Below are 26,891 nucleotides of genomic sequence, written 5' to 3'. Positions count from 1 at the left end.
GGGTTGTCATCCAGAGTACTGAACTGGATATAAAAATACATCAATAAGGGTTTTCCTCAGCATCCCAGACTAGGCATTGACTTAGCTGTAGTGTTGATTGAATATCGCTTACAAGGCGAATGGCTACCTTCTGCTTCTTCTTGGGTAATGTTCAAAAGAGTGTTCTCTCAAAAGAAAATTACCAGGGGGAATGATTCTCTGCCCCTGGCTTGCTGGTTTCACTAAGTCCTTTCACAACGTTATCTCCTGGCGCAGCTCCTTATACTCTTCAGTAGAACCAAGCGGAATGACTCCCTTCCCTTGATATGATTTGGTACACTTCACAACTTCAGGGGGAATGACTCCCTTCCCCTGGCTTCTTTATCTCTACTCTCAGTTCAGGGCCCAAAAAATTGCTCCCTTCTCTTGGTATGCGTTGGTATAATTCAACACAAGGCCAGGGGAATTACCCCCTTTCCCTGGCATCTTTGCCTCAAGTCTTAGTTCAGGACCAAGAGAATACCTCCCTTCTCTTGGAATGTTTTGGCACAGTTCAACACAAGGCCAGGGGGGGAATGACTCACTTCCCCTGGTGTCTTTATCAGAACTCCCAATGTAGTACCAGGAGTATGACTTCTTACTCCTTGTATTCCTTGATATATTCCTTGATATATTTCTTGATATATTTCTTTCTCAATGCTTTCAACTACACTGTTGACTTGTTCACAACAAATTCCCAAATCTTGTCAGGGACCAATACCCTTCTCTGATTGCCAGTGGTTCTCTCTTTCCTACTGTGATGAGGAAGATTTCCTCTGATGCTTTCTGTCTCTAGTTGTGGTTCACAGCCCGTCTCTGTTGGTCAGTATTTTTCCTTCTCCCACTGTAATGAGGAAGATTCCCTCTAATGCTTTCAATCTTTATGTTTAGGTCAGAGACCCTTCTCTGGTGGCAAGTGGTTTTCTTTTTCCCACTGTAATGAGGAGGAAGATTTACTATGAAGCTTTCTGTCTCTACCTTTAGGCCACAGACCCTTCTCTGGTGTCCAGTGGTCTTATGCACGGCACTGGGACGGGGAAACGTTCCTCGGATGCTTCCTGCATCAGTGGCTCCCTTTGTATCCCCACCAGGCCTCCCGTGCCCTTCTTTAACTTCACACAGGGTCAGGCACGGCTCTGGGTCTTCCAGGGATAGGGTTTCCGCTTTGCTGATTCCAGGCATCTTCTCCTTTGGCCGATGGGCTGCATGGTTTTCTCGCTGAACTCCCACCTTTGCAGTCTCTGCATCTCTGTGGGACCGGTTGGTCCACCTGGCCAAGGTTACGCCCACTGCACTTCTTTCCAGGTCGGGCAGAAGAGTCTGCTCCTGCAGGTTCCCAGGTTGACTCTTGCAGCGTTTCACCGGCATCTGCTACTACACCTGCTTCTGTTGGGATTTGAAACTCCCGGGTTCCTCACTCCTTGAAGACAACCTCAAGTCTGTCTTCAGTTTTCTTTATGTAGGACTTGTCCTGCCTCTGCCTATTGTCAATACCTGCAGTGTATGATTGCGGCGCACTCTTCATGATTCCTGTGAGCCACATCGTGGCAGTACTTCAAGGTGTAATCTTCACACGTCTGATGTTCTCCCTTGTCATAGTCCTTCTTATTTGGCTGGTTTCATCACTGTGACAATAGTACATATGTTTTCTTTCTAAGGAAGGATTAGAGGTGGAGTGTAGGACTAGGGAATGTGTGTGGGTAATATGATTGCCAGGGCTGCACCCCAGGAGGTTGTTGTCGTCCCCAGTTGGGGTATGGGGGTCCCTCACCATGAAGTCCACCTGCATTAAACCACCCCTAGGGGGACTACTGGGTAGCGGCCTCACCTCCCAATCCTCATGGGATAGTGCCTGGAGAGAAGTGACGACACCTTGTGAATTGTCGCATACACTTTCCCAAATGCTGCTGGCTTCCCCATCTCCCTCTAATGGAAATTGGGAAAGGAAATCGACATTTTCCTGTTCTTTGCCCGTTCTGTGTTCAACATGAAAAATGCTGGAGCTCAAGGAACCAGTGCATAGTCCTTGGGTTTCTTTTTTTCCACAAGCTGAGCCAGGTAAGTGGTGAGTGGCTGGTTATTAATGTTGCCCGGAAGAGCTGCTAACCTTGGCTCAGAGGCTGCATACTAATACGTGTGCACAGGTGAGGTTGGATAGTGGTAGGGCCTTCAGTGCACTCATAGCAACAAATAGCGGGGAAGCAGGGTTGCGTGTTGGCCCCACTACTGTTCAACCTCTACCTATCAGATTTGCCTACAATGTTGAGAGGGATGTCTAATTGCCTGCCTAAGATTGACAAGTGTAAATAAGCAGTGTGCTGTATGTAGATGATATAATTTTGCGAGACCATACCTGTGGGGGGCTGAACTCCTCTTTAAGGGCACTGGAACAATATGCAGCTGTGAACAAACTTGAAATTAATCTAAGACAAAGGTGATGCAGTTCCAGAAAAAATTGGTCCCTCGCCCCTTTATCTCTTTAATGGGTAGAAAACTGGAGTATGTTGATAACTAAAAGTACCTTGGAGTGAATATTGAGGTGGGGCGTGACTATTCGTGCCGTGTTAAAGACAGGAAAAAAAGGGCACTATTGTTCACAGCATTAATTGCTAAATTTGCATGGGGAACATCTGGATACAGTATGGACGGAATATTGCGATTATAATGGCAATGTTTCTACCTTGTATGGACTAGAGGCCTTACTGATGTGAATCTGAAATGGCTAAGTATTGTTGAGGGAATGTTTTGGCAAACATTTTTGTCCCTGCCATCTTGTATCCCTACTTCAGCTAGAAGGCTAGAGATGTCACTTGAAGGACAGGTTTCCGAAAAGAGGGCTCTACTATAGTATAAGATTTTAAAGGAAACTTGGGGGCAGTGAGCGCTCTGATTGTACCCATAGGACTGTCATCTGTAAAGAATTTCTGGCTTGAAGCCTTGTGAAAGAAGATTTTTGAATCACTTTTCTGGACACCTGACCTGATCCAGGACTTCCCAACCTTGTGTCGCAAGTGGAAATTATAGCATAGATCCTGGGATTGGAACACTAACTACGATAAACTGCGGAAGTTAAAAACATATGCAGAGGTCTTTGAGTGCATGTATAGGTTACTGACCCTGCAAAGGTATTTTACTATCTGTCCAGCTGTGAATGTAAGCAGGTTTATTCTGTTGCTAGCATAGCAAACCCAAGACTGGGGGTTACTCTGGTACATAGAGTATGTCGTATGTGTAATAAACCCAGTAAATTGGACATACCAAGAATTGTACTTACACAATGCCAATATTTTGGGGCACTGTATATGAGAGAACTGGGTGAGTTTGTCTATCGTTTGGACGCTATTATGGGTCAGGACTTTTGGAAACATTGCATTAGCGCAAAAAACACTTCACTGCACAATGAACTTTATAGAATATTGACTTCTGTTCCTGCTAAACTAAAAATTGAGAGATTTTGAAATTTGCGATATCAGAAATTGCTATTGATTATAATTATTGAATTATTGCTTGTATGAATTGATGAAGATGTGTTTGTTTATGTGTGTTTGTGGTTGTAGTGATTGTATTTGTATGTGAAAAGTTTCTTTAGACACTAATAATAATATTCTAAATACCCTACACCCATTTGATTGCCAGGGTCTCTAATTTAATGGTGTCATATGGTTTTCCCTTGGGAAGAGTTTCCTACTGATGTATAAAACTGAATGCTCTATCCCACTGTATTCTTTGGATAAAACATCCCCTATAACTGCCTTGGAAGCATTTGTCTGGCGGATTAACTCTTTATTAAAGTTGGGGACTTTCAGGACAAGCTCACTACACAAGATGTGTTTCAATGTTTTGAAGTTAGCTTGCTCTTCTTTCAGCCATCTGTGGGCCTGCATTTTTCAGTTTATCAGTGAGGCAACATGTTATGGCAGAGTAGTTGGGAATAAACCTCTGGTCATATCGGTTAAGCCCCAAAAAGGCCCTTAGGTCCCTTTTGGACTTCAGGGGAGGTGTTTCCTGTGCAGCCCTGACTTTTTTGCAATTGGGGTTGCACTAGCCCATTATCCAGAAAAAGCCTAAATACTTCACAGCCGACTAAGCTAAATGACACTTTTTGGGATTGGCGGTAAAGCCGAGTCTCATAGCACAGTGATCTCATACAAGTGAAACATGTGCTCCTCCTAGGTCTTGCTGTGGATTATGATATGCTGCAGAAGTGGGAAAAGAGTAGCAGTATCTGGTCCATCAGCCGCTGCAAGGTTGCTGGGGCTCCACGAAGTCCAGAGGGAAGGACTTTGAAATGAAATAATCCTCTGGGGGTAGAGAAGGCAGTCTTTTCTTTATCCGATGGGTTCAGTGGCACCTGCCAATAGCCCTTGGTTAAATCAATTGTGGAGATGTAGACAGCTGATCTCAGTTGATCGATGAGGTCATCAACCTGAGGCATTGGATAATTGTCGAAATGGGACATCACATTCAACTTGCGGAAGTCTATACAAAACCTCCACGACTGATCAGGTTTGGCCACAAGGACTATTGGAAATGACCACGGACTCTGTCACAGTTCAATTATGTTAGCTTCTAACATTTTTCCAACTCCTGGAGAACTATTTTCTTTCTCACCACTGGAATTCGATAAGGCCTGAGATTAATTACTTTGTCTGGGTGTGTGCGAATGCAGTGTTTAACACCTTTTGCTCATCTGGGTTCACTAATGAATACATCTGGGAATTGATCCAGTAAGTCTTGGATGTCTTGTTGCCGCTTGCGTGGATCATAGGAAACCAGGCTATACTAATCCTTTTCATCCGATGATAAGGTGGACATTAGGACAGAGGAGGATTCTACTGTGTCCTCCTTCTACTCCTTTAGGAGGTTGATGTAGTAGATCTGAGTTTTAAGTCTTCTGTCTGGTTGAGCGACCTTATAATTATAAGGACCTGTTTTTTCTAAAACTTCATATGGTCTATACCATCACAAAAGCATTTTGTGCTCTGAGGTGGTTAAGAGAACCAAGACTTTCTGCCCAATAGAAAAGGATTGTGATACCGCCTTTCTATCATAATGACCCTTTTTGCTTTCTTGGAACGGTCCTATATATTTCTGGACTAGGTACCACACCATAGTCATGTGCTCTTTAAGCCTCTGGGATGTTTGTGAGATTGGTAAGCCTGCCTCGTCCCTCTCTTCCCAGGTCTTCTGGAGCATGTCTACTACTTCACTGTCGTTGTGTCTGTAAAGCAACTCAAAAGGAGAAAACCTTAAAGAGGCCTGGTGTGTTTTTCTGATGGCAAAAAGTGCCCAAGGGATCATTGCGTCCCAGTTGCGTCCATCAGCCTCCACTAGCCTTTTCAAAATGACTTTCAGGGTTTTATTAAAAGTTCAGCTAAGCCATCTGTCTGAGGATGGCACACAGAGGTGGGAAAGGTTTTTATCTGCAGGATCTCCTTTACCTCTGCCATCAACCTAGATATTAAGGTACTCCCTTGGTCAGTTAATATTTATTTTGGGAAACCTACCCATGACAGAAAAGGAATAAGGTGCTTAAGAATCTGCTTTCATGTATTATTTTTCAATGGAAGGCTTTCGGATACCGGGTTGCAAAATCTAGAATGAATAGAATATACGTATTCCCTAGCTTGGATGGCTCAAATGGGCCCATGATATCCATACCAATTCTAGAGGATGGTACCTCTATTATCAGGAGGAGTTGCAGTGGTGCGGTCGAAGGGAGTGTGGAGCTGTTTTCTGGCACAGGGGACAGGTAGCTATGAAGTTCTTAACATGAGCGTAAACCCCGGGCCAGTAAACCTGTTGAACATCCGCCCCATGTTTTGGCCATTCCCAAGTGCCCCGAAATCAAATGAGCATAAATTAACTTGAGAACAACCCCCCTATGACTTCTATGTACAACAATCTGCACACTGGTTACTCTTTCTGCGGTACGGTGTACCCTATACAACAGATTGTGCTTTAGAAAAGAAATGGCCTGTCTTTAGACTATCCTTCCTCTTCAGATACTACTTTGGGGACAGGTTCTGACAGAATAGGGTTGTTTTGCAGAGCGAAAGCTGTGCCAGGGAATATTTCTGTCTCTTCCCCAGTAGTTCTTGGGGTCACGATAGAAGGGGGTTCTTGATCAACCTCTCTGAAACCCTTAGTGCCCTCTACGTGAGGTCTTGTTCCTGAACCTCTATGGGTTTAGGAAAGTGGGCTGCTTCTAAGATTCCCTGTGCAATTTTCTCTCCCGCTTTTACATGTTATGGGTTTTTCCCATTATCCTGCATTAATATCTTTATGTCACCCCTGTAGTCTGGATCTATTACTCCAGCCACATTTTGTCGAGACTGTATTTCCTGGCTAACCCGGATTTGGACACTAGGAGGATGTAGGTAACTGTAGGAGGTGATAAACTTAATCCTGTGGAGATCAACTGGCGTTCTCCTACCTCTATAGAGATATCCAGACTACTGTATAAGTCAAAACCTATAGATTTACTAGTAGCTACAATGGGATCAGTTGCCTGACTGCTCAGTTTGGAGTATTTCAGGGTTCCCTAATTGAAGTGGTGTTGAAGAAGGAAGCTGACACAAAGGTGGCATGATTTTGGTTATAAAGCTTTATTTCTGTGTGAAAAAGGTCCTTATTATCCCTAAATTCTAAAATGGGTGTCCCAGCCTCAAAACTAATACTAAAAGTGTCTGCCAGATTGCCCATTAATGTAAATTCCAGCTTCCTGTGTCAAAACTTACTTATATCCCTCACATGATATAATTAAAAGGTGAACTAATAAAAAGTTCCTTCTTTAAGGAGAATGGGCCTCATTCCGAGTACGGCGCTAACCAATGGCGCTATTAATGCCTTGGTTGACGCCGTACCCGGACCGGCAGCGCCTTGGTGGATGGCGGCATCACCGCCCCATTCCAAGGTTGGCGGGGCGGTAATTCCCCATTCACCAAGGCTCTTCCCCATTCCCAAATGAGCCCCCATAGGGCTCAATGGGAATGGGGAAGATGCAAATAACGGTGACCGTTCATTACGGTCACCGTTATTGGCTTGGAGGCCCCTTTGCGCCCTCGACTTTAACACCTGCTCAAAGCAGGCGTTAAGGGCGAGGGCGCAGAGGGAACTCGGAGTATGGCGGTAAGGGATTACCGCCACCGGTCTCGTTACCGGTGGCCGCTATCCCTTACCGCCATACTCGGAATGAGGCCCAATGTCTCCCTTTCTCTTCTTCTTAGGTAAAATGTAAGAGTGCTCACTCACACCAAAATTACCAAGTGAAATGATTCCCTTTCCATGGCTTGTGGGTTTCACGCAGTCCTTGCACATCATTACCTCCAGCAGAGTGGCTCCCTTTTCCTAGTGCAGCTCCTTATACTCCAATAGAACTAGGAGGAATTACTCCCTTCCCCTGGTATGATTTGGAACACTTTGCAACAATACCAGGGGGAATGACTCCTTTCCCATGGCTTCTTTAGCTCTACTCTCAGTTCAGGACCAAGAGAATTCCTTGCTTCTCTTGGTATGCTTTGATATAGTTTAACACAAGGTTAGGGGGAATGACTCCCTTCGCCTAGCATCTCAGGCTCAAGTCTTAGTTCAAGACCAAGAGACTGCCTCCTATCTCTTGGTATGCTTTGGCACAGTTCAACACAAGACCAGGGGGAATGACTCGCTTCCCCTGGCGTCTTTATCAGAACTCCTCATGTAGTATCAGGAGAATTACTCCCTTCTCCTGGTAAGGCTTGATATATTGTTTTGTCAATGCTTTCACCTTCACGCACACTTTGCCACTTTGACTTGTTCTCAACAAAGTCCCAAATGTTGTCTGGGTCCCAGACCCTTCTCTGAGGGTGAGTGGTTCTCTCTTTCCCACTGTGACAAGACACATTTTCTCTGATGCTTTCCAGCTCTAGTTTTGGGTCCCAGACCCTTCTCTGGTGTCCAATTGTCTCCTGTACACCACTGGGACGAGGAAGCATTCCTCTGATGCTTCCCAAATCATGGTTCCTTTGTGTCCCCACCCGGCCTCCTGTCCCCCCCTTTACCTTCACGCAGGGTCAAGCACTGCTCCAGTTCTTCCAGGGATGGGTGTTCTGCTCTGCTGCTTCCACGCACCTTCTCCTTCGGCCAACGGGCTCCACGTTATTCTTCTCAAGGATCTCCCACCTTTGCTGTCACAGCGTCTCTGTGGAATCTGTCAGTCTACCTGGCCAAGGTTACACCATTGCTCTTCTTTCCAGGTCAGGCAGAGGTGTCTGCTCCTGCAGAGTTTTCAGTTGACTCTCACAGTGTCTCGCAGGCATCTTCTGCTCCACCGCTTCTGTCAGGATTCGAATCTCTCGGGTTCCTCGTTCCTCAAAGGCAACCTCAAGTCCATCTTCAGTTTTATTTATGTAGGACAGGTCCTGCCTCCGCCTATTGTAAACAACTGCTGTGCATGATTGCGGGGTGCTCTTCATGATTCCAGTGAGCCACCTCGTGGCAGTACTTGAAGGTGTAATCTTCATACTTCTGATGTTCTTCCTCGTCCTAGTTCTTCCTATTTGGCTGGTTTATCACTATGACAATGGCACATATGCTTGCTCTCTAAGGAGGTTTAGAGGTGGAGTGTAGGATGAGGGAATGTGTATGGGGATGCCATTGTCAGGGCTGCACCCCAGGTGGTCGTCCTTGTCCCCAGAGGGGGAGTCCATGCCATGAGGTTCTGCTGCATTAAACCACCCCTAGGGGGGCTATTGGGTAGCAACCTCTCCTCCCGAGCCTCATGGGAAAGGGCTCACTCCTGGGGTGAAGTGACCACACCTTGTGAATCATCACACTTCCCTCTTTTCAAATTTCTATCTTCCTACTACCCCATCACAACACATGTTCCACAATACTCGCAAAGAAATATTTTGGTGACAAACTTGGAGCACTACTGTTACACATAGGATTACATCAAAAATAGTAAAAAGCACTTGTTGGCTCAAAAACGGTCAGCTTCGCAAAGCATAACATAGGTAGGAATAAAAAAATATGCAGTGCCAGTAGCAGCACCTGCGAGGAGCATTCCCATATGCCTTCACAAGAAGCTTTCTAAGGATTGGAAGAAACTGCAAGCCCAAGAGCTAATTCTGCCAATGGAAGCCTCACAGTGGATTTCATCCCTAACGGTTGCATGCAAGCTCACATGCATAATTTCGGCTGTGGGCGAGTTTGAGAAATTCAAATCACGTTAGGGTGATTGACAGGTTTTCTCTCTCAAATACAAGGGAGATACTGAGCTTCGTGTCATGAGCCAAAGTATTCTGTACTTTGGACCTTGCCTCAATTTACCATCAAATACAATGGGTTCCAACCTCTTCCAATTACACCACATGCATTATGCTGGAGGGAGCCTTTCAGGTCAGGATAAAACACTTTCTAAATGGGCATGTAATGAGACTTTATCACTATTGTATGAATGTTTAATGTGAATTAATCAATGCCTGGTGTATGGTCACTTGTATTCTTCCCTCCTTTCTCTTCTACCTTGACAAACTGTGAGCACTACTTTTACTCATACGATCACATCACTGCCTTGAAACATCATCTGTTGCCTCGACATGCTTGCCAGCTTTGCAAAGCATAAAACAGGTAGAAATAAATACAAATCTGACATACACCAATAACGAGTGGTCTATGAAAATATAGCTTTGTGGATAAATTAACCATGCACGAATGAACGCACGATATCCACTTCAAAGGATGCACCATACTTTTTTTTTTTTTTTTTTTTACAAATAAGCAAATTACCTTCTCTGAAATCATCCCAGATCTGGTGATGCTCAAGGATTCCCTATCCATGTAGGAAAATATGTTTTGCTTATTGGCACAAAGCAGCCCAGTCTGGATTACAGATCAATTATTAGATTCGCCCACATGATCAATACTACTGACTGGTGAATGGCTGGTCGCTCTTTAGGAACAGCTAACCACAAAGCATTGTTCTTCATGGTTCTGGTATCAGATCTATCAATGGAATACAACACAATATGACCCTTAGGGTGACTCATAGTGGGAAGGAGGAGGCTGCTGAGACGTGATGTCCCTTTGGATGTCTTTGTAGTATGTCTTTCAAGTATTGCTGATGGCACTAACAATCTTCATTCTCTTTTCAGGACCTTTCAAACCAGAAACTGATAAATGTAAAGTAACAAAACATGAAAGTGACCATCCAAAATATAACGAACAGACAGGTAATTCTGAATAAATTAAATCAATTAATAAATGTATGAAAATTTAACGTGGATGTATTCCTGCACTGCATGGGAGTTAGGATGTTAGAGTCATTTAAGGCTCCTAAGAGCTTCTTTCACCTACCGCGGTACACTGGACATCGGCAATATACATTTCCTTTGTATTGAGGTGGGGTGAGCTGTGGTTTTCTGATGAGGTTCTGAAAAGAATCAATTCAATGTTTGGGCTCACAGTAGAATGTTCTATATATGGGAGTTCTCCAGTTCCAGTATAGCTCAAATCACACAACACCTGGATATCATAAAGAACAAAAACATGTAAATCTCTCCTACCCCCTAACTGGTTGCATCCCATTCATCTCACTTCAACATTCCAGGAGCATCTACGTAGAGCTGTAGCTACAATAATCCCAATTTTCTTGAAATCTTTATGATTAACCCTGGGACTGTAAATCAATGGGCTTCAGGTACATCACACATTTATGGGTGCATTGGGTGTTTTCCTAACCCAACACCAAAGTAGCTCAGGAAATACCCTGAAAGAAAGACACGGTGATCACTATGCTCTGTGCATCCTGCTTTGTAGACCCTTTGCAATTAGGCCACAGTGCTGAGGCCTTTCCCATGGCTAAAACTCCCTCTCCAACCATCTCCAAAAATCCTATCCTGTGCACTTCTGGACCACAATAGGCGGTAGAGTCACGTGACTGAGGCCAGGACCCTGACCTTCCTCAAAGCTGCAGCCATACAAATTCTAAAAGCAAGGCTAAGTATTCAATCACACAATACAAAAAAACACCAAATAGCCTGACTTCCAACCCTGCTGTTCAACCTAGAGCAGCCTATTTCTGGACATCGTTTACTCCCATCACAGAAGCAGAATTGTGTACTAATCTGGTAAAAATGTGCCTCCAGTCATCTATTCATTTCTGCTTCCCCTCATTAATTCCTTTTTTTTCCGTTTTCATTCCCTGATAAAGGAAGTGCTGGGCAGGTTTTACCATGACTTAAAAAACGTCTGTATCCCATCGATTTAACCAATCCTCGACCGGATCATGGGTCTTCTTTTTTTGGAGAAGCTTCTTGAATGTTATGCTTGATGCAGCACTTAAATTGCAACCCTCAGGTGGGGGGGGGGGCGATGCTATGAGGCTCCTGGATGATGGGGTGCCTATTTGCTTGTCCACCTTGATCTCTTAGTGGTTTTCAGTACTGTGAACCACTGTGAACCACAGGGCACTCATTTACATCTTGCAAGACTGCATGGCGTTGGAGGTAAAGTCCTGGATTCGTTTTGGTCTTTACTTACTGCCCAAACTAAATTGTACGGAGAAGTGCTTTCAGGTCTCCTCCTACCCTCATTATACCCAGAAGGGTTCTCCATAATTCCATCCTTTTGCCATCTATTTAACATCTATAAGGAACCACTGGGCAATGTGTTTGTGGAGAGGGCATCTCCATCTATCACTATGCCAATGACAACCAGTTATATTTTCTAGTGTCATACTTTGCAGACATCCTGCACGCGATGGACTGTCTTGGAGCTACCAAGAAAAGGATGTCTTTCATTCATCTTAAACTTAAATCCCACAAAAACAGAATTTCTTTTTCCGTTTTCTGGGTATTTCTCTTTAAATGTCCAATGATGGCTTTCAGCATTTTCTTGTTTGGATAGTTCTCCTCATCTTGGTTCTCCTGCAGAATTTTTGGGTTTTACCATTGACATGAAATTACATTTTAAATTGAACGTGGATAATTTGGAGAAGGTGTCTCAGTTCCAGCCGCCCATGCTTCAATTTATAAAAAATATTCCTGACTCCATGAAACTTCAGAACTGCAGAACTGCTGTCCAAACCCTGTGTGATGAATCGATGGACTCATCACTAATTCCCTGTCACTGACCTCCTAGCATGTGGCCAGGAGATGGCAGTCACTACCTAATCCTGACCCTATGGGTGGTTATATGAAGGGGGATCATATGGAAGGAGACAACGACCAGGGAGAGGGGATGATTCCATTAGATGAGAAACAGTATTCCTCCCTTTTACCTGATAAAGACCCTATAATACTGAAGTTCTTGATGGCTTTATGTCACCCCACACCTTCCCCTGTTTGTGAAAATCAGAAACCCATATTTTATGTCACTCGAAACAAACCTCCATGTATGCCTCAAACATTCATAAAACACATAAAACATCTTCTGTTTGTGACATTTCTTTATGTGCGGTTTTTGAACAACATCTATGGCCTTCAGCTCCCATAAAGCCTCAAGTACTGAGACGAAGAAGAGGAGGGAAGAGTTGATGCAAACTAGAAAAAGTCCAAAGAGTAACACGCAGACTAGTTGTTTCATTCAAACTAAAGTGCCTGGGATATTTAACAATGGCAACCGCAGTACCCAGCAAAGCAGTACGGGAGACAACTGTGGAAGAGAAGAAGGGCACATTACATTCATGCGGCGGCTCGCACCCGGCATGGCTTGAAGGAAGGAGAGACGCGGAAGGCATACCTGAAGGACCGCGGGAGCACTGGGAAGCACAGTGGAGCTCCTGGAGGTATGGTACTGTCAGGAAACAGCATTCTCCGGTCCAGGTGAAAGAAGGAAGCCAGCGAGCAGACGCAGAACTGCAGGAAACACTGAAGAGACATCTGCCTTGTGTTAGAAGCCAATCAAGGGAGGAAGCTTCACGGCAGAGGCTCACGCTAAGTCGGAGACGACACAAACTACTGGTGAGTTGGCACAAAGGCATTGGGGAACCTGAGGTTTACCAACAAACTGTTACGCTCATCTGGTCTCTGCGGAGACGTTGGGGCACGGTTACAGCCCTCCCGGGGTTGAGGTCGCTCGGGTACGACTTCGCCCTCTGCACTTATATGGTGACTGATGGTAATAGGTAATGCTGCTGGAGACTGCTCCTACGTGGAGAATAGGGGGCGTGAGTATGCCAGCTCGTGCACCTGATCCCCTTCCAGACCCCTTCTCCCAAACCGGGGTACCCGTGGGATGCGCTGTCCCTGGAAAGCTCACCTGTTGATTAGTTTTGGCGAGCACTTCGTCCTGCTACTTCTGGCAGGGGCGCTTGTATGATCTGGACCGAATTCCTCAACTGGTCCCTTGCATGTGGTAGTTCAGTCCTGCTGCGACTAAGTCACTATACTTCAGGTAAGTGTTCCTGTTTGCCTTTGTCTTTCCACGTCTGTTTTTGTTGTATTGTAAAATTTGTTGTCTTATATTGCTGTCCGTTCCACTTTTGATGTTTGCTCTTTTGCTTTCTTCCCTTGCAGGTGATGTTGCCGGCCCGGCAGAAGCCGCAGAGCTCGAGGCAACAGCCAGAGGGAATGAGTAACAAAGCTGCAGCCGTACAGTAGCTGGTAAATTGTTAACTAGGGGGCGCGTGGAGTTCAAATGCGGCGCGGCCCTAGGACGGATGTTCTAACCTTGTCTTTCTTCTTCTTCACAGGGTCCGAGTTCGTGGATACGGAGTGCAGTGCTGCAGCATCGGGATCAAGATGTCAGGAGATGAGTCTGCAGATGAAGCGATGAAGCACCGGTTTCCTGGAGGTGAGTATGCAGGAGAATGCCTGGTTTCAAAGGTAAGTAAACTGGTCCAAGCGGGGGTGAGCATCACGTTGCAAGCGAGTGCACAGTAACGCGAAGCACCGGCCTTAAGGATGGAGCAGCTTATATAGCTGAGCTTCTGAAGCCACACCCACCAGGTTCAGCCTGCCTGCCACACCCTGCCACACCCAATGAGTCAGCAGATGAAGACCAGGCCTAAGGAGCCCCATCCGATGAGTCAGCACATGTGGATGTTCTCTGGAATAAAGGCTTTCAGCTCCTGGAAAGTTCTTGTAAAATAAAAGCACTCCTGCACTGAAATAAACTAAAAGCACTCCTGCACTGAAATAAAGTGTTTCTGCTCACATCTCTATATCGGCCTGGCGCCAGGGCCCCTGTGTTTATAGGTCCCAAAGGGACACAAGTGAGTCAAGTGACCCATTGCCCCCATCACTAGATGGTGTGGTTTTTGTGTTCTGGGGCCTGTGGCCATGACAGCACTCCCCCTCAAGGCCCCTCTCATGGGTGGTTCCCCCCTTGGTGTCACGATCCATACCCCTGACCCCCTCAGATATAACAGCCCCCTGGCAGCAGTGGGGCTAAAGCCCTTCACACTGGCCCCAAGGGCCTTAAAACTCCATCAGAAACGTACATGGAGTCAGTCCTGGCACCTTTGGCACCAGGCTCACTATCAGGAATAAAGCAATACCAGTTTTGGACCTTAATCCAACATGGAGGACTATTACACAGCTCAGTTCTTTAGAACCAAGCCATGCGGTCTAGTGTTTTGGGTATGGCTGGACCTGGAACTAATTGGCCTTGAACTACTTTACCTGGGCTATTTAAACCACACCCAAACAGCAGAACACGTGTCGCGTTATTCTATACTCCTGCAGCGTAACGCTCACCGTGTCCAGCTCCTGCTCATCTGCTTCTTCCGGCGGCCCGATCCTGAAGCCCTAGATCTGGATTCCATTAATAACCTGGAAAAACAAGAACAGCATTAGCGAGCAAAAACACTTACCTGTGAAGTAACTGGTCTTGAATCCATCCTGCGCCGCAACCTGCGAAGGTAAAGAAACAAGGACAGCATTAATAACAATTCTTACCTGGGCAAGCAGTGAGTGCTGGCACTACCCTGCGCTTCTCTTACCTCGCCCATCTCTGGGTTTCACCGCAACCTGCAAGGGGGAAGGAACAATGTCAGCATTAACAAAGCACTTACCTGGGCAAGCATCACTTCGATCGCTTCGATCGCTCGTCACTCCGGAGCATCCCTGCAACCTGTACAAAGAAGGGAAGAGAACACAGGTTAGCAATTAACACCAATAAACAGCGAAGCACTCCGCGCATCAATAACTCACCGTGGCCTTCGTCATCAGCGCTGCAACTCTGAGATCGCAACCATCCCTGTGAAAACAAAAAGAGACACTGTTAGGGAACAGCGTAGTGGAGCAAGACGCTGAGAAGACAGAGAAAACGGAGGGAAAAAAAGAGATAGAATAAAGACAGAAAATACATTATAACTCACCTGGAAGACAGCAAGCCGAGTCGAAGTCACAGCCGGTCTGGACCCGACATAAGGGCATACGGACCAGTGAAGCAACTGGGTCCACGTAACGCCCGCACCATCCACACGCCCCTGCACAGAGACGCAGGACAGAGAGTTCAACGCACAAAAACCTAAGGTGAGCAATAACCCCAAGGGAGGGGATACCAGGTGAGCGTAAAACCTGGCCCTGGTTTAGTGGGGTTATTGCGGTGGAACTACCTGATTAATCGTGGAGCGTGGACATGCTCACTGGGTTCGCAGGTCTGATCTTGGGGTCCATAACCTGTCCAGTCTATAAGGTAGTATAAATTGGACTGGACCATCTTAGAGTCTAGGATCCTTTTATCTTTGTATTTTGGTTCTCCTTCAACTATTTCGGGATCCAGTGGATTATCGATCCGCGTACCTGGTCTCAATGGTTTTAGGAGGGAGACGTGAAACACCAGGTGGATCCGCATGTGGGCCGGTAATTCTAATTTCATGGCTGCAGGGTTGATCACAGCCTTGATAGTGTAGGGTCCCAGGTATCTGGGACGGAACGCCCATGGTCCTTTCAGGGGGATGTTTTTGGATGCCAACCAAACCTTGTCTCCGACTTGGTAGTTGGGAGCTTCCCTTCGGTGTAAATCCGCAAACTGCTTCTGTTTCTCTTTGGCTCTGGCAAGATGCTCTGCTGCTTCCTTAAAAACCTGGGTGATGGTTTTGTGTAAGGTCGTTACAGCGGGCATTTCTAATGATTCGAGTCGGTTGAAAACGGATGTCTGTGGATGACGACCGTACACTATGTAGAATGGGCTTTGTCCCGTACTGGTGTGAATGGAGTTGTTATATGCATATTCTGCTAACCAAAGTATGTCCTTCCAGGTATCCTTGGTTTGTTGCAGCATACACCTTATGTATTGCTTGAGGGTCTGGTTAGTCTGTTCGTTCTGGCCGTCGGTTTGGGGTTGATGGCTTGTAGATAACCGGAGGTCGATTTTGGCAATTTTACAACACCTTTTCGAGAATGCAGAGACAAACTGAGGTCCTCGGTCTGATATCAATATTGATGGGAACCCGTGTAGCCGGACAATCTGTTCCAAAAACACAGTAGCCAGAGTAGAAGCAGTTGGGGGCGACCTTTCAGGGGAATAAAGTGGGCCATGTTGGAAAACTGATCTACGACGAATAAGATGGTATTGTATCCGTTACAGGAGGGAAGGTCTGTAATAAAATCCGTTGATAGCATATGCCAAGGTACTGGGGGTACTTCTAAAGGATGTAGCAGACTTGCAGGACTTTGTTTTTGGGACTGGTGTTGTGCACAGGTGCCACAGGTTGCGATGAACTGGACAATGTCCTTTCGCCAAGTTGGCCACCAGTAATTTTTCTTTATTTTAGCTGGATTTTGGCTATTCCCGGATGCCATTCTACTAATGAATCGTGATAGTTTGCGATGGTTTGATTCTGTAATTTCTTATGTAAATTCATCCTTGGTAGTATGATAGGTTGTCCACGATCGTATACTGGTCTCCCTTCCCTAGCCATTCCTGTTGCGCTGGTGGGCTCATCAAGTGTTGCAGGTCAGATTTTAAGTTGTCTAGAGTGGTGGTTGCGGCAATCATGACTTGATTCGTCCTTCAGGGATGATGGCCACGGGGTCTGCTGTAGTGAATGCTTCTTCTCCCTCACTCATGCGAGACAGGGCGTCCACTTTTCCATTGCGTACTCCAGGTCTATAGGTGATGACAAAGTCGTATTCCGCAAAGAAGAGAGCCCAGCAGAGTTGGCGTGATGATTGCACTTTAGCGGTATTCAGATATTGTAGATTGCGATGATTCGTGACGACAGTGACTGTATGTCTAGCTCCAAGAATATAATGGGCCTCATTACAATAGTGGCAGCCACGGTATGAACGGTGCCGGTAAGGCACCGGCACCGTTCATACCGGGCCGCCACATTACGAGTTCTGCTCATGGGTGCCGCTCTGCATGCCTGGTCAGACCAGGCGTGCAGAGCAGCACCCGCAAGCAGAACAGGATGGTAGCAATGGTACCATTATGAACGGTACAGCTGCTACCATCCTCCCAATTCCCATTGAGCCCTACGGGGGCTCAAATGCGATTGGGGATGTACAGCTCTGGGTCCTGCGAAAGGGAAATTACTGGGCATGCCATGGTCAGAATGGCACGGTTATTCCTCTTTCGCGGGAGCCGGACCCGAGTTTGTTAAGGGCATGGCTACCTCCAAACTCGTAATAAGGCCCAATGTCTCCAGGCTTTGTACGCTGCCTTAATTGCTAGCAGTTCTTTATCAGTGATTGCATAATTCAATTCAGGGGCTGAAAACTTGCGAGACCAGAATGCCACGGGATGCAACTGACCTGTTTCGGGTCTCGTTGTGACAGGACTGCTCCCATTGCTATGTTGGAAGCATCAGTTTCGACCACGTATGGTAGTTCTGGTCAAGGATGCTGTAGAATTGGTGCTGTGGTAAATGCTTGTTTTAGTTCCTGGAAGGCTTTGTCTGCCTCTGCGGACCAATTAAATTGTTTATTTTTCCGTAGTAAAGAGGTGATTGGGTGGAAGATCTCGGGGAACCAGCAATAAAAGTTGGCGAACCTGAGTACACTCTGTACTCCCTTTATGGATGTCAGTGAGGGCCAGTTAAGGATAGCGTCTACCTTGTGCATATCCAGGAGTACGCCCCTTGGTGTGAGAATAAAGCTGAGGAATTCTACCTCTGTCACATGAAAGAAGCATTTCTCCAATTTGGCATATAGGCGGTGTTGCCGCAGTTTCTCCAAAACTGCCCGGACATGGTTGACATGGTTGACATGGTACTCCTTGGTGGTCGAATAGAGAAGAATGTCATCAATATAGACAAGAGCGCAGACGTCCAACAGTTCGCGGAGCATGTCATTCATGAAAAATTGGAACGCCGCCGGGGCATTACATAATCCAAAGGGCATAACCTGATATTCATAAAGGCCATATTTCGTGCGAAAGGCCATCTTCCAGTCGTTTCCTTTTTTGACTCTTACTAGATGGTAGGCCCCTCGTAAGTCTAGTTTAGTATATATCTGAGCGTTTTTGACTTGATCCAGGAGCTCGGTGATAAGCGGTAACGGGTACCGGTTTTTACAGTGATCTGGTTAAGTGCTCTGTAGTCAATGCAAGTTCTCAGGTCTCCCTCCTTTTTAGGCACAAAAAAGAGGGGCGAGGATGCAGGGGACTTGGATGGACGAATGAAGCCATTGGCCAGATACTGATCGAGGTAGGTTTTTAGATGCTGGTTTTCCTGTTCTGTTAGGTAGTAAATCTGGCTGCAGGGAACTTGAGCTCCAGGTACCAGATCAATTTGGCAGTCATACGGTCTGTGCGGAGGTAGGGTTTTTCCTTGCTCTTTTTGAAAGACATCTTGGTAATCCACGTATTCAGGTGGTAGTGAACTGGTGAGGCCCAGTATGGTTTCTTTCTTCAACAAACCTGGGTTGGTAAGACCTTTTAATGAGAATCCCTTGCTATAACAGGTATCGGCACAGTCTTGGGGAAAGGTCAAAACTCGTTTACGCCAGTCAATCCTGGGATTGTGGGTCTCCAGCCAGGGCATTCCCAATATCATCTGGAACTGAGGAGTGCCAATGAGATCGAAGGTGATGGCCTCTTGGTGGCCGCCTTGACACAGAAGCGCGACCTTCTTGGTGTAATGCATGACTGGGCCAGATGATAGCTTAGATCCATCAACTGCTGTGACATTTTCCGAAACCTGCTTCTGTCGGAGAGGAAGGCCTCTCCGGGTAGCCAGATCTTGGTCCATGTAATTTCCCACAGCCCCACTGTCAATGTATGCCTCCAAGGCATGTATTTTCAACCGTTGATTGTGGTTTATCAGGAGCACAGGGATGACTAGATTTGAGGTCTGTATAGGTTCCTTTTCACTGCTTGACAAGTGGACCCCTACGCTTGCCGGGCGTTGGAGTTTCCCGAGTCCTGTTCTTCTTCTTCACCCTTGTCAGTTGCTCCAAGTGCTTTCCTGGATGGTTTCACCGAGCTTTCTCTGAGATAGTGACCTGCCTTACCACAGTACAAACAAAGCTGCTGCTGTCTCCTTTTCTCCCTTTCTGCATTGGCGAGTGGGCTCTGCAAGCCTCTGATTTGCATTGGCTCGGACTGATCATGTGATTTGGTTTGATTCTCATAGGGTCGCACGTAGACCAACTGCCCCTCGGCCTTGGCCCGATCCATCTTCCGGTCCTGCAATCTGTGATCGAGCTGCACTGTCAGGTCGATGTATTCAGCACATCTTTCTAGGGAATTTACTACTTGGGCTAATACGTCCTTAAGTTCCCCTCGCAAGCCTCGGTAAAAGAGCGTTGTTCTTTTTTCCTCTGGCCAGTTGGTTTGTGCTATCAGACGATTGAAGGAAGCGATATTTATGTAAGTAGGTGTTGATTACCCTGACGTAGTAATAACAGTTCATTGCCCAGAGCCCGCCCTTTAGTATGCAATGCAAATAGTTTCTCCATTTCACGCTGGAAACCTCTGAAGTCTCGAAGCAAAGGATCATTCTGTTTTACCAAGGGTATTGACCAGTCCGCTGCATTACCTCCCAAATATGAGAGTACAAATGCCACTCTCACTTGATCGTTGGGGAATGCCCCAGGTCTGCACAAGAAATGTAGGCAACATTGATTCATAAAGATAGCGTACTTATTGGGATTGCCTGTGAAGCGTTCTGGTTGGGCCAGGGGAACCCCCCTGGAAGAACCACCTGTACTGGCGTGGGCTGTGGAGGCGTGGCAGGAGGGGCATATCCCGGCAGTGGGACCTGGCCTGCCTGTGCCTGGAGCATTTCCCTTGCTAGCTCATCTGCCCGCTCCCGGTTCACAATTAGATCCCTCCTTAGGGCATTGGTTTCCTGTCTTGAGTCATGAACTTCAGCCTGTAACTCTCCAAGTAATTGGGCCAACTGGTCCGTTTCAGAAGTTTCCATAACGCCCAGGCAGAGATTCGAAGAGGCTTTGCGTTCTGTTCAGCTCACCTGGTCTCTGTGGAGGCGTTGAGTCACATTTGCAGCCCTCCCGGGGGTGAGGTCGACCCGGTCCGACTTCGCCCTCTGCGCTTATGTGGTGACTGGTGGTAATGGGTGATGCTGCTCAGGACTGCTCCTGTGTGGAGAATAGGGGGAGTGAGTATGCCAGCTTGTGCGTCTGATCCCCTTCCAGACCTCTTCTCCCAAACCGTGGTACCCGTGGGCAATGTTCCCTGTAAGGTGCACTCCTGTGCAGCCGCGCACCTTTTGATTGTGAGCGGCACATAGTGCTTATTTTTGCGCACACTTGCTCCAATCATCATTTTGCTGCAAAATTCTATTATTATTTTTTTTTTTAATAACATCATTTAAGGCTAGCAAACAAATGTAAATACTGGCGGTTGGCGGCACAGCCTAGATGCAGGCCAGGAGGCAGCAGTAATGTTTGTGATTACTAGTAACACACCGTGGGTGACACAAAATTTCCTGCGGCCTCCTGGGCTGCTACTCGTGCTACTGACTGTCCTTGGCTCAGGGCTGCACTCTGCGCTTGCGCAGGGAGCCTAGCCACCGCCCTGTCACAAACCCACGTGCCCTGCTTCTGGATCTCTCCTTGCCTTGCGCAGTAGGCACTGCCAGTAGCAAGTGCGAGAGGCCCCGTGCCTGCATGCAGACAGCTGAGGAACTCGAGCTGCCATGATGGATGATGCCACACCACTTGCTGCAGCTTGTGTGACCCCCCGGCCATCACCCCACCCCCGTGAAGAGAGCTGAGAGCCCCATATGTGCACCACCACATGCCACCTAGCCTAAGATAGGTAAAAAGAGTTACATAGGCGGCGCAGCGGGCAGCCTAAGTTTGGATTTGGAAGTTTGAACCACAACATTATTTTAGACAGTTGACAGCGAACTGTCTAAAATAATAACGTTGGTTCATTTGCGCACAACAGCACAGGCACAGAGTGGGTGCAGATGCTGAGGTTCCTGGTGATGGGACACAAATGCGCCCCTGGCATGATGGCATCTGCGCCTCGGAGCGAGCTCAAGCTAATGGCATATTGACTTCATGAGCAATGCATCCCGAAGTTCCAAACACGCTGCCGTCCTCTTTGGTACATTAGTTTTCTATAGCCTGCGTTTTGCATGAGCCACGTGAAAGGTCGAAGATCACAGCGTGTGAGGCTGCTGCCTACGAAAGAGAAAGCAACCTCTACAATGGTGGGAGATGTGTGTGAAATTGACAAGCTATCATATCTTGTCACTTGAAGAAAGGGGCAGGATGTGATTGAAGGCTCGAAAGTGCCTCCCAAATATTGACCAGTAGCTTTCAGATCTCAGGCTGAGCAGTCGCTTAACACGTAGACCATGCCTTTTTGTTAACCGTGCAATTCATTAGCATGCAATTGTGTCTGTCACGTTAAGGGCTCCAAATTGATATAGGTGAAAGGATTTTTATCATGACACAAAGTTGGTGAAAAAGCACCGCCAGACAAGCGATTGTTCAAGGGATTGTTTATCAGGCTGGCGCAGTGGCGCAGGTTCTAAAGGCAATCTCCCCCTTCTGTTATTTTTTATTTTTGAACAATAAAAGGCTCCCGAGTCCCGGGCGGCAGTGGGTGACCTTATGGAGAGCCTGATTCCTTCCCTGGGTGCACATCACTGTGGTGTGCAGTTGTGCACAGACCTGTGCTCAGGAAATCCAATCCCTTGTGGGAGGGGTAAGGGGGGCAGGAGTCAGGACATCGGCTGCACTGTAAGTGGTATGTACTCCGGCCTACACCTACATATTTATTGCCACGGGTCCACGACACCCACTTGGGAGCAAAGAATATTTCCATTGTACCAGAGTGAAACCCCAGAGGGAATCCCTGTCCTCTGGGTTTCAACTGCTGCAGAATGCATTGACACTGTGGCAGACGATTCACATGCACACACCTGTGGTTGTGCATGTACGCAGGCACAACTACAGCTGCAGTTTGTGAATTAGACTTTTGCAATTTGTTTGCTTGCACATTAGCAGATAGAATCTGCACTTGTGCTATATGTTCTGTGAATTTCACTGAGGGTGTGCAACATTGCCTTACTGAATGGCGCACATTAGTGCAGTAAACATAACCATGCTTCAGTGCAAAGTGTGCTGTATGCTATTGATTGACCTGTGTGAAACAGCATTAGATGAGCACCTCCTTTCCTTCATTATACCTTCAAATTTACTTCACAGATGTTGCAACCTAGCGTCCATTACAGGGTTTATTTATTTATTGTGACATTTGTAAAGCGCACTAAGCCCAGATTAACTTAACTGGTCTGCTGTTAAATCTCAGTTACCAGTTTAATAGTATCCAGTCCACTAATTGCTAATTTTACTATAGTCGGTATGATAACTCAGTGGGTTGAGCGCTCGATGCTGCAATGTGTGTGTGATCTGCAGGTTCGAATCCCAATAAGGCCACCTCAGCCTTTCATCCTTCTGAGGTTGATAAATGAGTACCCACAAAAGTTGGGTGATATTGTATGCATATTTGTTCTATAAAAAAGAGCTTAAGTGTAAGTGCTATACAATAACATATTATCATTTGGCCTTGGACGTCTCCTTGCATTCACAGTTAATTGACAATATTGATCTGGAGCTGCTGTTATTGCATATAGCGATCTACAAGGAGGTAGGGGTGCACCTAAGTCAAAATGTTGGGGGGAGGAGGTCTAACCCTTTAAATGTGGGAGAGGTGCCAACTTCATAGATTGTGGGGTCAGAGCAAACTTACTTGTGTGGGGTCCTCTAACTTCTTCACAAATTCTAATGAGACTATTCTAGTGCAGCTTCAATGTTACTAGCAGTTAACTCTCTCCTTCACATCTGAAACCACACAGCTAAGGAGTGCTGTGCGAATGAGCTGTCGCCTGCCCCTTAGTGCCCTTCTAATCACTCTCTGCCCCGAGTCTGACATGCAAGTACTAACCCCATCAATTGCCTAAAAATGTATGCATATGAATGGAGTTGCTAACAATGAAACCCTTTACATTAGTAATTGCAGAGCCTTTGTTAACTGTGCAGCTGCAGCGACCACCGTTTTTCGTCTGTGCCCTGCCTGCCGAAGGGTCTGTAGTGTATGTCAGGCAGGTAATGCCATCAACATAACCCAACATTTCAGGGGGTGAGGGAGGGGAGGGTTGAATCTCAACCTGCCTACTTGTACAATGCGCCACCTAGCTACAGCCCATGATGTCATCACCAAAGTGGCAGCAGCGATAGAAATGATTTGTATAAAAAAATAATTATTTTAAATTGTCCTGCTCTCTGTCTTGTTTTCCTATCTGATGAGAAATGTTTGTTTTCTGTATTATTTATATAATAGTTTAATGTATTTTCTTAACTGATTGTAAAACAATTTATTTTGTTATGTGCTACCTGGCTGCTAGTGCACTGTACCATTCCCAGTGACCCCCATGAATCCGATCCCCCACTTCCTTCATCTTTATATGTATTGTTCATGTTGAATAAAATAGTAAACATAATATACTAAACCCTTCCTTCTTAGAGTGTTGCCTCTTGCTGGACTTCTGATGTGGTTGCAGTCCTCTTATGATGCTGTAATAGTAGTCTTATAGTCACCCTTTTCTTGGCAGACTTTCTGAGACTGTCGGGTTAACGTCCGGCATCTTCCCTTTTCTTTTTTCTTTTTTCTCCTGTATTTTGCCCTTTGGCCTTGTTTGGTTAAAAGTGTTGATTTGACAGTTAATACAGGGCTTCAATGATTTCACCTATTGTTATATACATATGTAGTATATGGCTTCAACCAGTTAATAAATGATTTCAATGATTTCACTTATTGTTATGTATGTGTATTACATGTTTGACTTAATTGTATGTATAAATATCTTGTATTAAATATGTTTTTTATCTTACACAAAACTCAATTGTTATGTGAGGTTATGACTTTGAAATATACAAATGGGTGTAGTGTTCTACATAACCAATGAGGTTATTTCGGGAATAGGACCCATACAGGACTTAACTCCCTATGAGGTTTTAGGGGCCGTCCCCTGCGTTACCAGTACCCCTTTTGTTGTAAATATAAGTCTTACTAGCCCTTCACTGGTACGCTACCCCGAGGGCAGACCACTGCCACCCCTGAGTGCCCCCCCCTTCGAAACATGGGTTAACTTCCAGGACAATCTGAGATTGCATGATTACATGATTCAGTGCTTTTTATTTAACTGTCATAGTCCAATGTCCATTCATACCCCCATTCTATTAAGTCGTCTTTGTCATTAATCATGTTCATGTACTGTTTATTTCATTAAACCAATAGAACCTTTATATTCCATACATTTAGTGAACTTAGAATGGAGAAGCTAATGCTGTGCTAATATCAATTTGTGAGGCAGAATCTGTGTTCAACTACAAGAACCCCTCTGTTCTTGTACCAACCCATCATAAAACGAAAGATCTTGCTAATGTTTACAGATGTAAAAGGACACAATTTGAGATGAGCTAAAGTCTTGGGAGGAGAATAGAGCACCCAAATGTCCCTTGAAGTAGAGCTTGTTGTGCCGCAAATTCGCATTCCTCACTTGCACACTGTGGAATCTGATCACTAAGCCTTGCTCACTGGTGGGGGCCGCGTCGCCGCCGACCACCCCCGGTCTGGCAGCGCATCACTCAATTGCACACATGACTGATAAACAGCCCGCACACAACTATTCTTTGGCGCACACCGCCCAAGAAAATTAGAGGGAACTTTGCCCGTGGGATGCGTTGTCCCTGGAAAGCTCACCTGTTGATTAGTTTTGGCAAGCACTCCTTCCTGCTGCTTCTGGCAGGGAGGCTTGTATGATCTGGACCGAGTTCCTTCACTGGTCCCTTGCATGTGGTAGTCCAGTCCTGCTGCGACTAAGCCTCTATACTTCAGGTAAGTGTTCCTGTTTGGCTTTGTCTTTCCTCGTCTGTTTTTGTTGTCTTGTAAAGTTTGTTGTCTTGTATTGCTGTCCGTTCCACTTTTGATGTTTGCTCTTTTGCTTTCTTCCCTTGCAGGTGATGTTGCCAGCCCGGCAGAAGCTGCGGAGCTTGAGGCGACAGCCGGAGGGAATGAGGAACGAAGCTGCAGCGGTACAGTAGCTGGTAAATTGTTAACTAGGGCGCACACAGGGTTCAAATGCGGTGGGGCCCTAGGATGGATGTTCTAACCTTGTCTTTCTTCTTCTTCACAGGGTCCGAGTTCGTGGATGCGGAGTGCGGTGCTGCAGCGTCGGGATCAAGATCACTGGATGTCAGGAGATGAGTCTGCAGATGAAGCGATGAAGCACCAGTTTCCTGGAGGTGAGTATGCAGGAGAATGCCTGGTTTCAAAGGTAAGTAAACTGGTCCAAGCGGCGGTGAGCATCATGTTGTACGTGAGTGCACAGTAACGCGAAGCACCGGCCTTAAGGATGGAGCAGCTTATATAGCTGAGCTTCTGAAGCCACGCCCACCAGGTTCAGCCTGCCTGCCACACCCAATGAGTCAGCACATGAAGACCAGGCCTAGGGAGCCACACCCGATGAGTCAGCACATGAGGATGTTCTCTGGAATAAAGGCTTTCAGCGCCTGGAAAGTTCTTGTAAAATAAAAGAACTCCTGCACTGAAATAAAGTAATAGCACTCTTGCACTGAAATAAAGTGTTCCTGCTCACATCTCTATATGAGCCTGGCGCCAAAGGCGCCAGGACTGAGGCCAGCCAGGGCCCCTGCGTTTATAGGTCCCAAAGGGACATAAGTGAGTCAAGTGACCCATTGCCCCCATCACTAGATGGTGTGGTTTTTGTGTTCTGGGGCTTATGGCCATGAGACAAACAACCAAAAAAGTGAATGAACTATGTAAGATTGATATTTGGGACAATTCTCAAAGGTGATTTAAACACAGACAAAACCTAATGTTAGATCATTTTTTTAAAGGAAGAAGATTTGAATACAGACAAGATGAAGTGCAGCAACGAAACCAGAACAAATATACATGTATGAGATGTCAATGTGGGGGAGAGATGAAGCAAGAGTTACCCTGAGTAAATACATTGGGCAGAATGAACCCGGTACTTGGGAATGTATGTGGAACTTCCCACAGTACTTGGCAAATATAAGTTTGGAAACTTATAAGTGTGGAAACTGCAAAATGTGCCCCCAAATGATGAATGGCAAAATTACAATAGACCTTCCAAATGGAAAAAGGAATATACCAGTTCATCAACTGCAATACCAAATATGTCATCTATGGAATTCAATGCCTATGCAATACATGGTATATTGGGAGCACTATACAAAACTTAAAAATATATATAATGGAACATTTTGGAGCATTCATATTCACAATAAAGACACCCGATACCCACTAGCAGTCCATTTCAAGTCGGAACACCCCAATGGTAAACTGGAGCTCATCAAATGTGTAGGACTAGAAAGAACAGTCATGTCACCTAGGGGTGGTACTAGAGAACTGTTATTGTGTCAAAGATAATCAACATGCATTAATATTATGGATACATGTTTCTCTAGCCTAAACCA

At 46.0% G+C, this 26,891-nt stretch overlaps 1 protein-coding gene across 5 annotated transcripts in view; it reads left to right on the top strand.

Annotated features, from left to right (window-relative positions):
• Nucleotides 1–26,891, top strand: part of LOC138513915 (protein FAM118A-like) — a 487,378-nt gene that overhangs the window by 380,310 nt on the left and 80,177 nt on the right. For all 5 annotated transcript variants that reach the window (XM_069629063.1, XM_069629060.1, XM_069629062.1 and 2 more), the window contains one exon: nt 10,152–10,229. In XM_069629063.1, the coding sequence (XP_069485164.1) occupies nt 10,152–10,229 (78 nt within the window). The remainder of the gene's footprint in view (nt 1–10,151; nt 10,230–26,891) is intronic.

This window comes from Ambystoma mexicanum, chromosome 12 (genome assembly GCF_040938575.1).
Source record: "Ambystoma mexicanum isolate Mex_15411 chromosome 12, UKY_AmexF1_1, whole genome shotgun sequence".
Lineage (NCBI taxonomy): Eukaryota > Metazoa > Chordata > Amphibia > Caudata > Ambystomatidae > Ambystoma > Ambystoma mexicanum.
The sequence above is the reverse complement of the archived record's forward strand: the minus strand, read 5'-3'. Positions and strand labels throughout refer to the sequence as shown.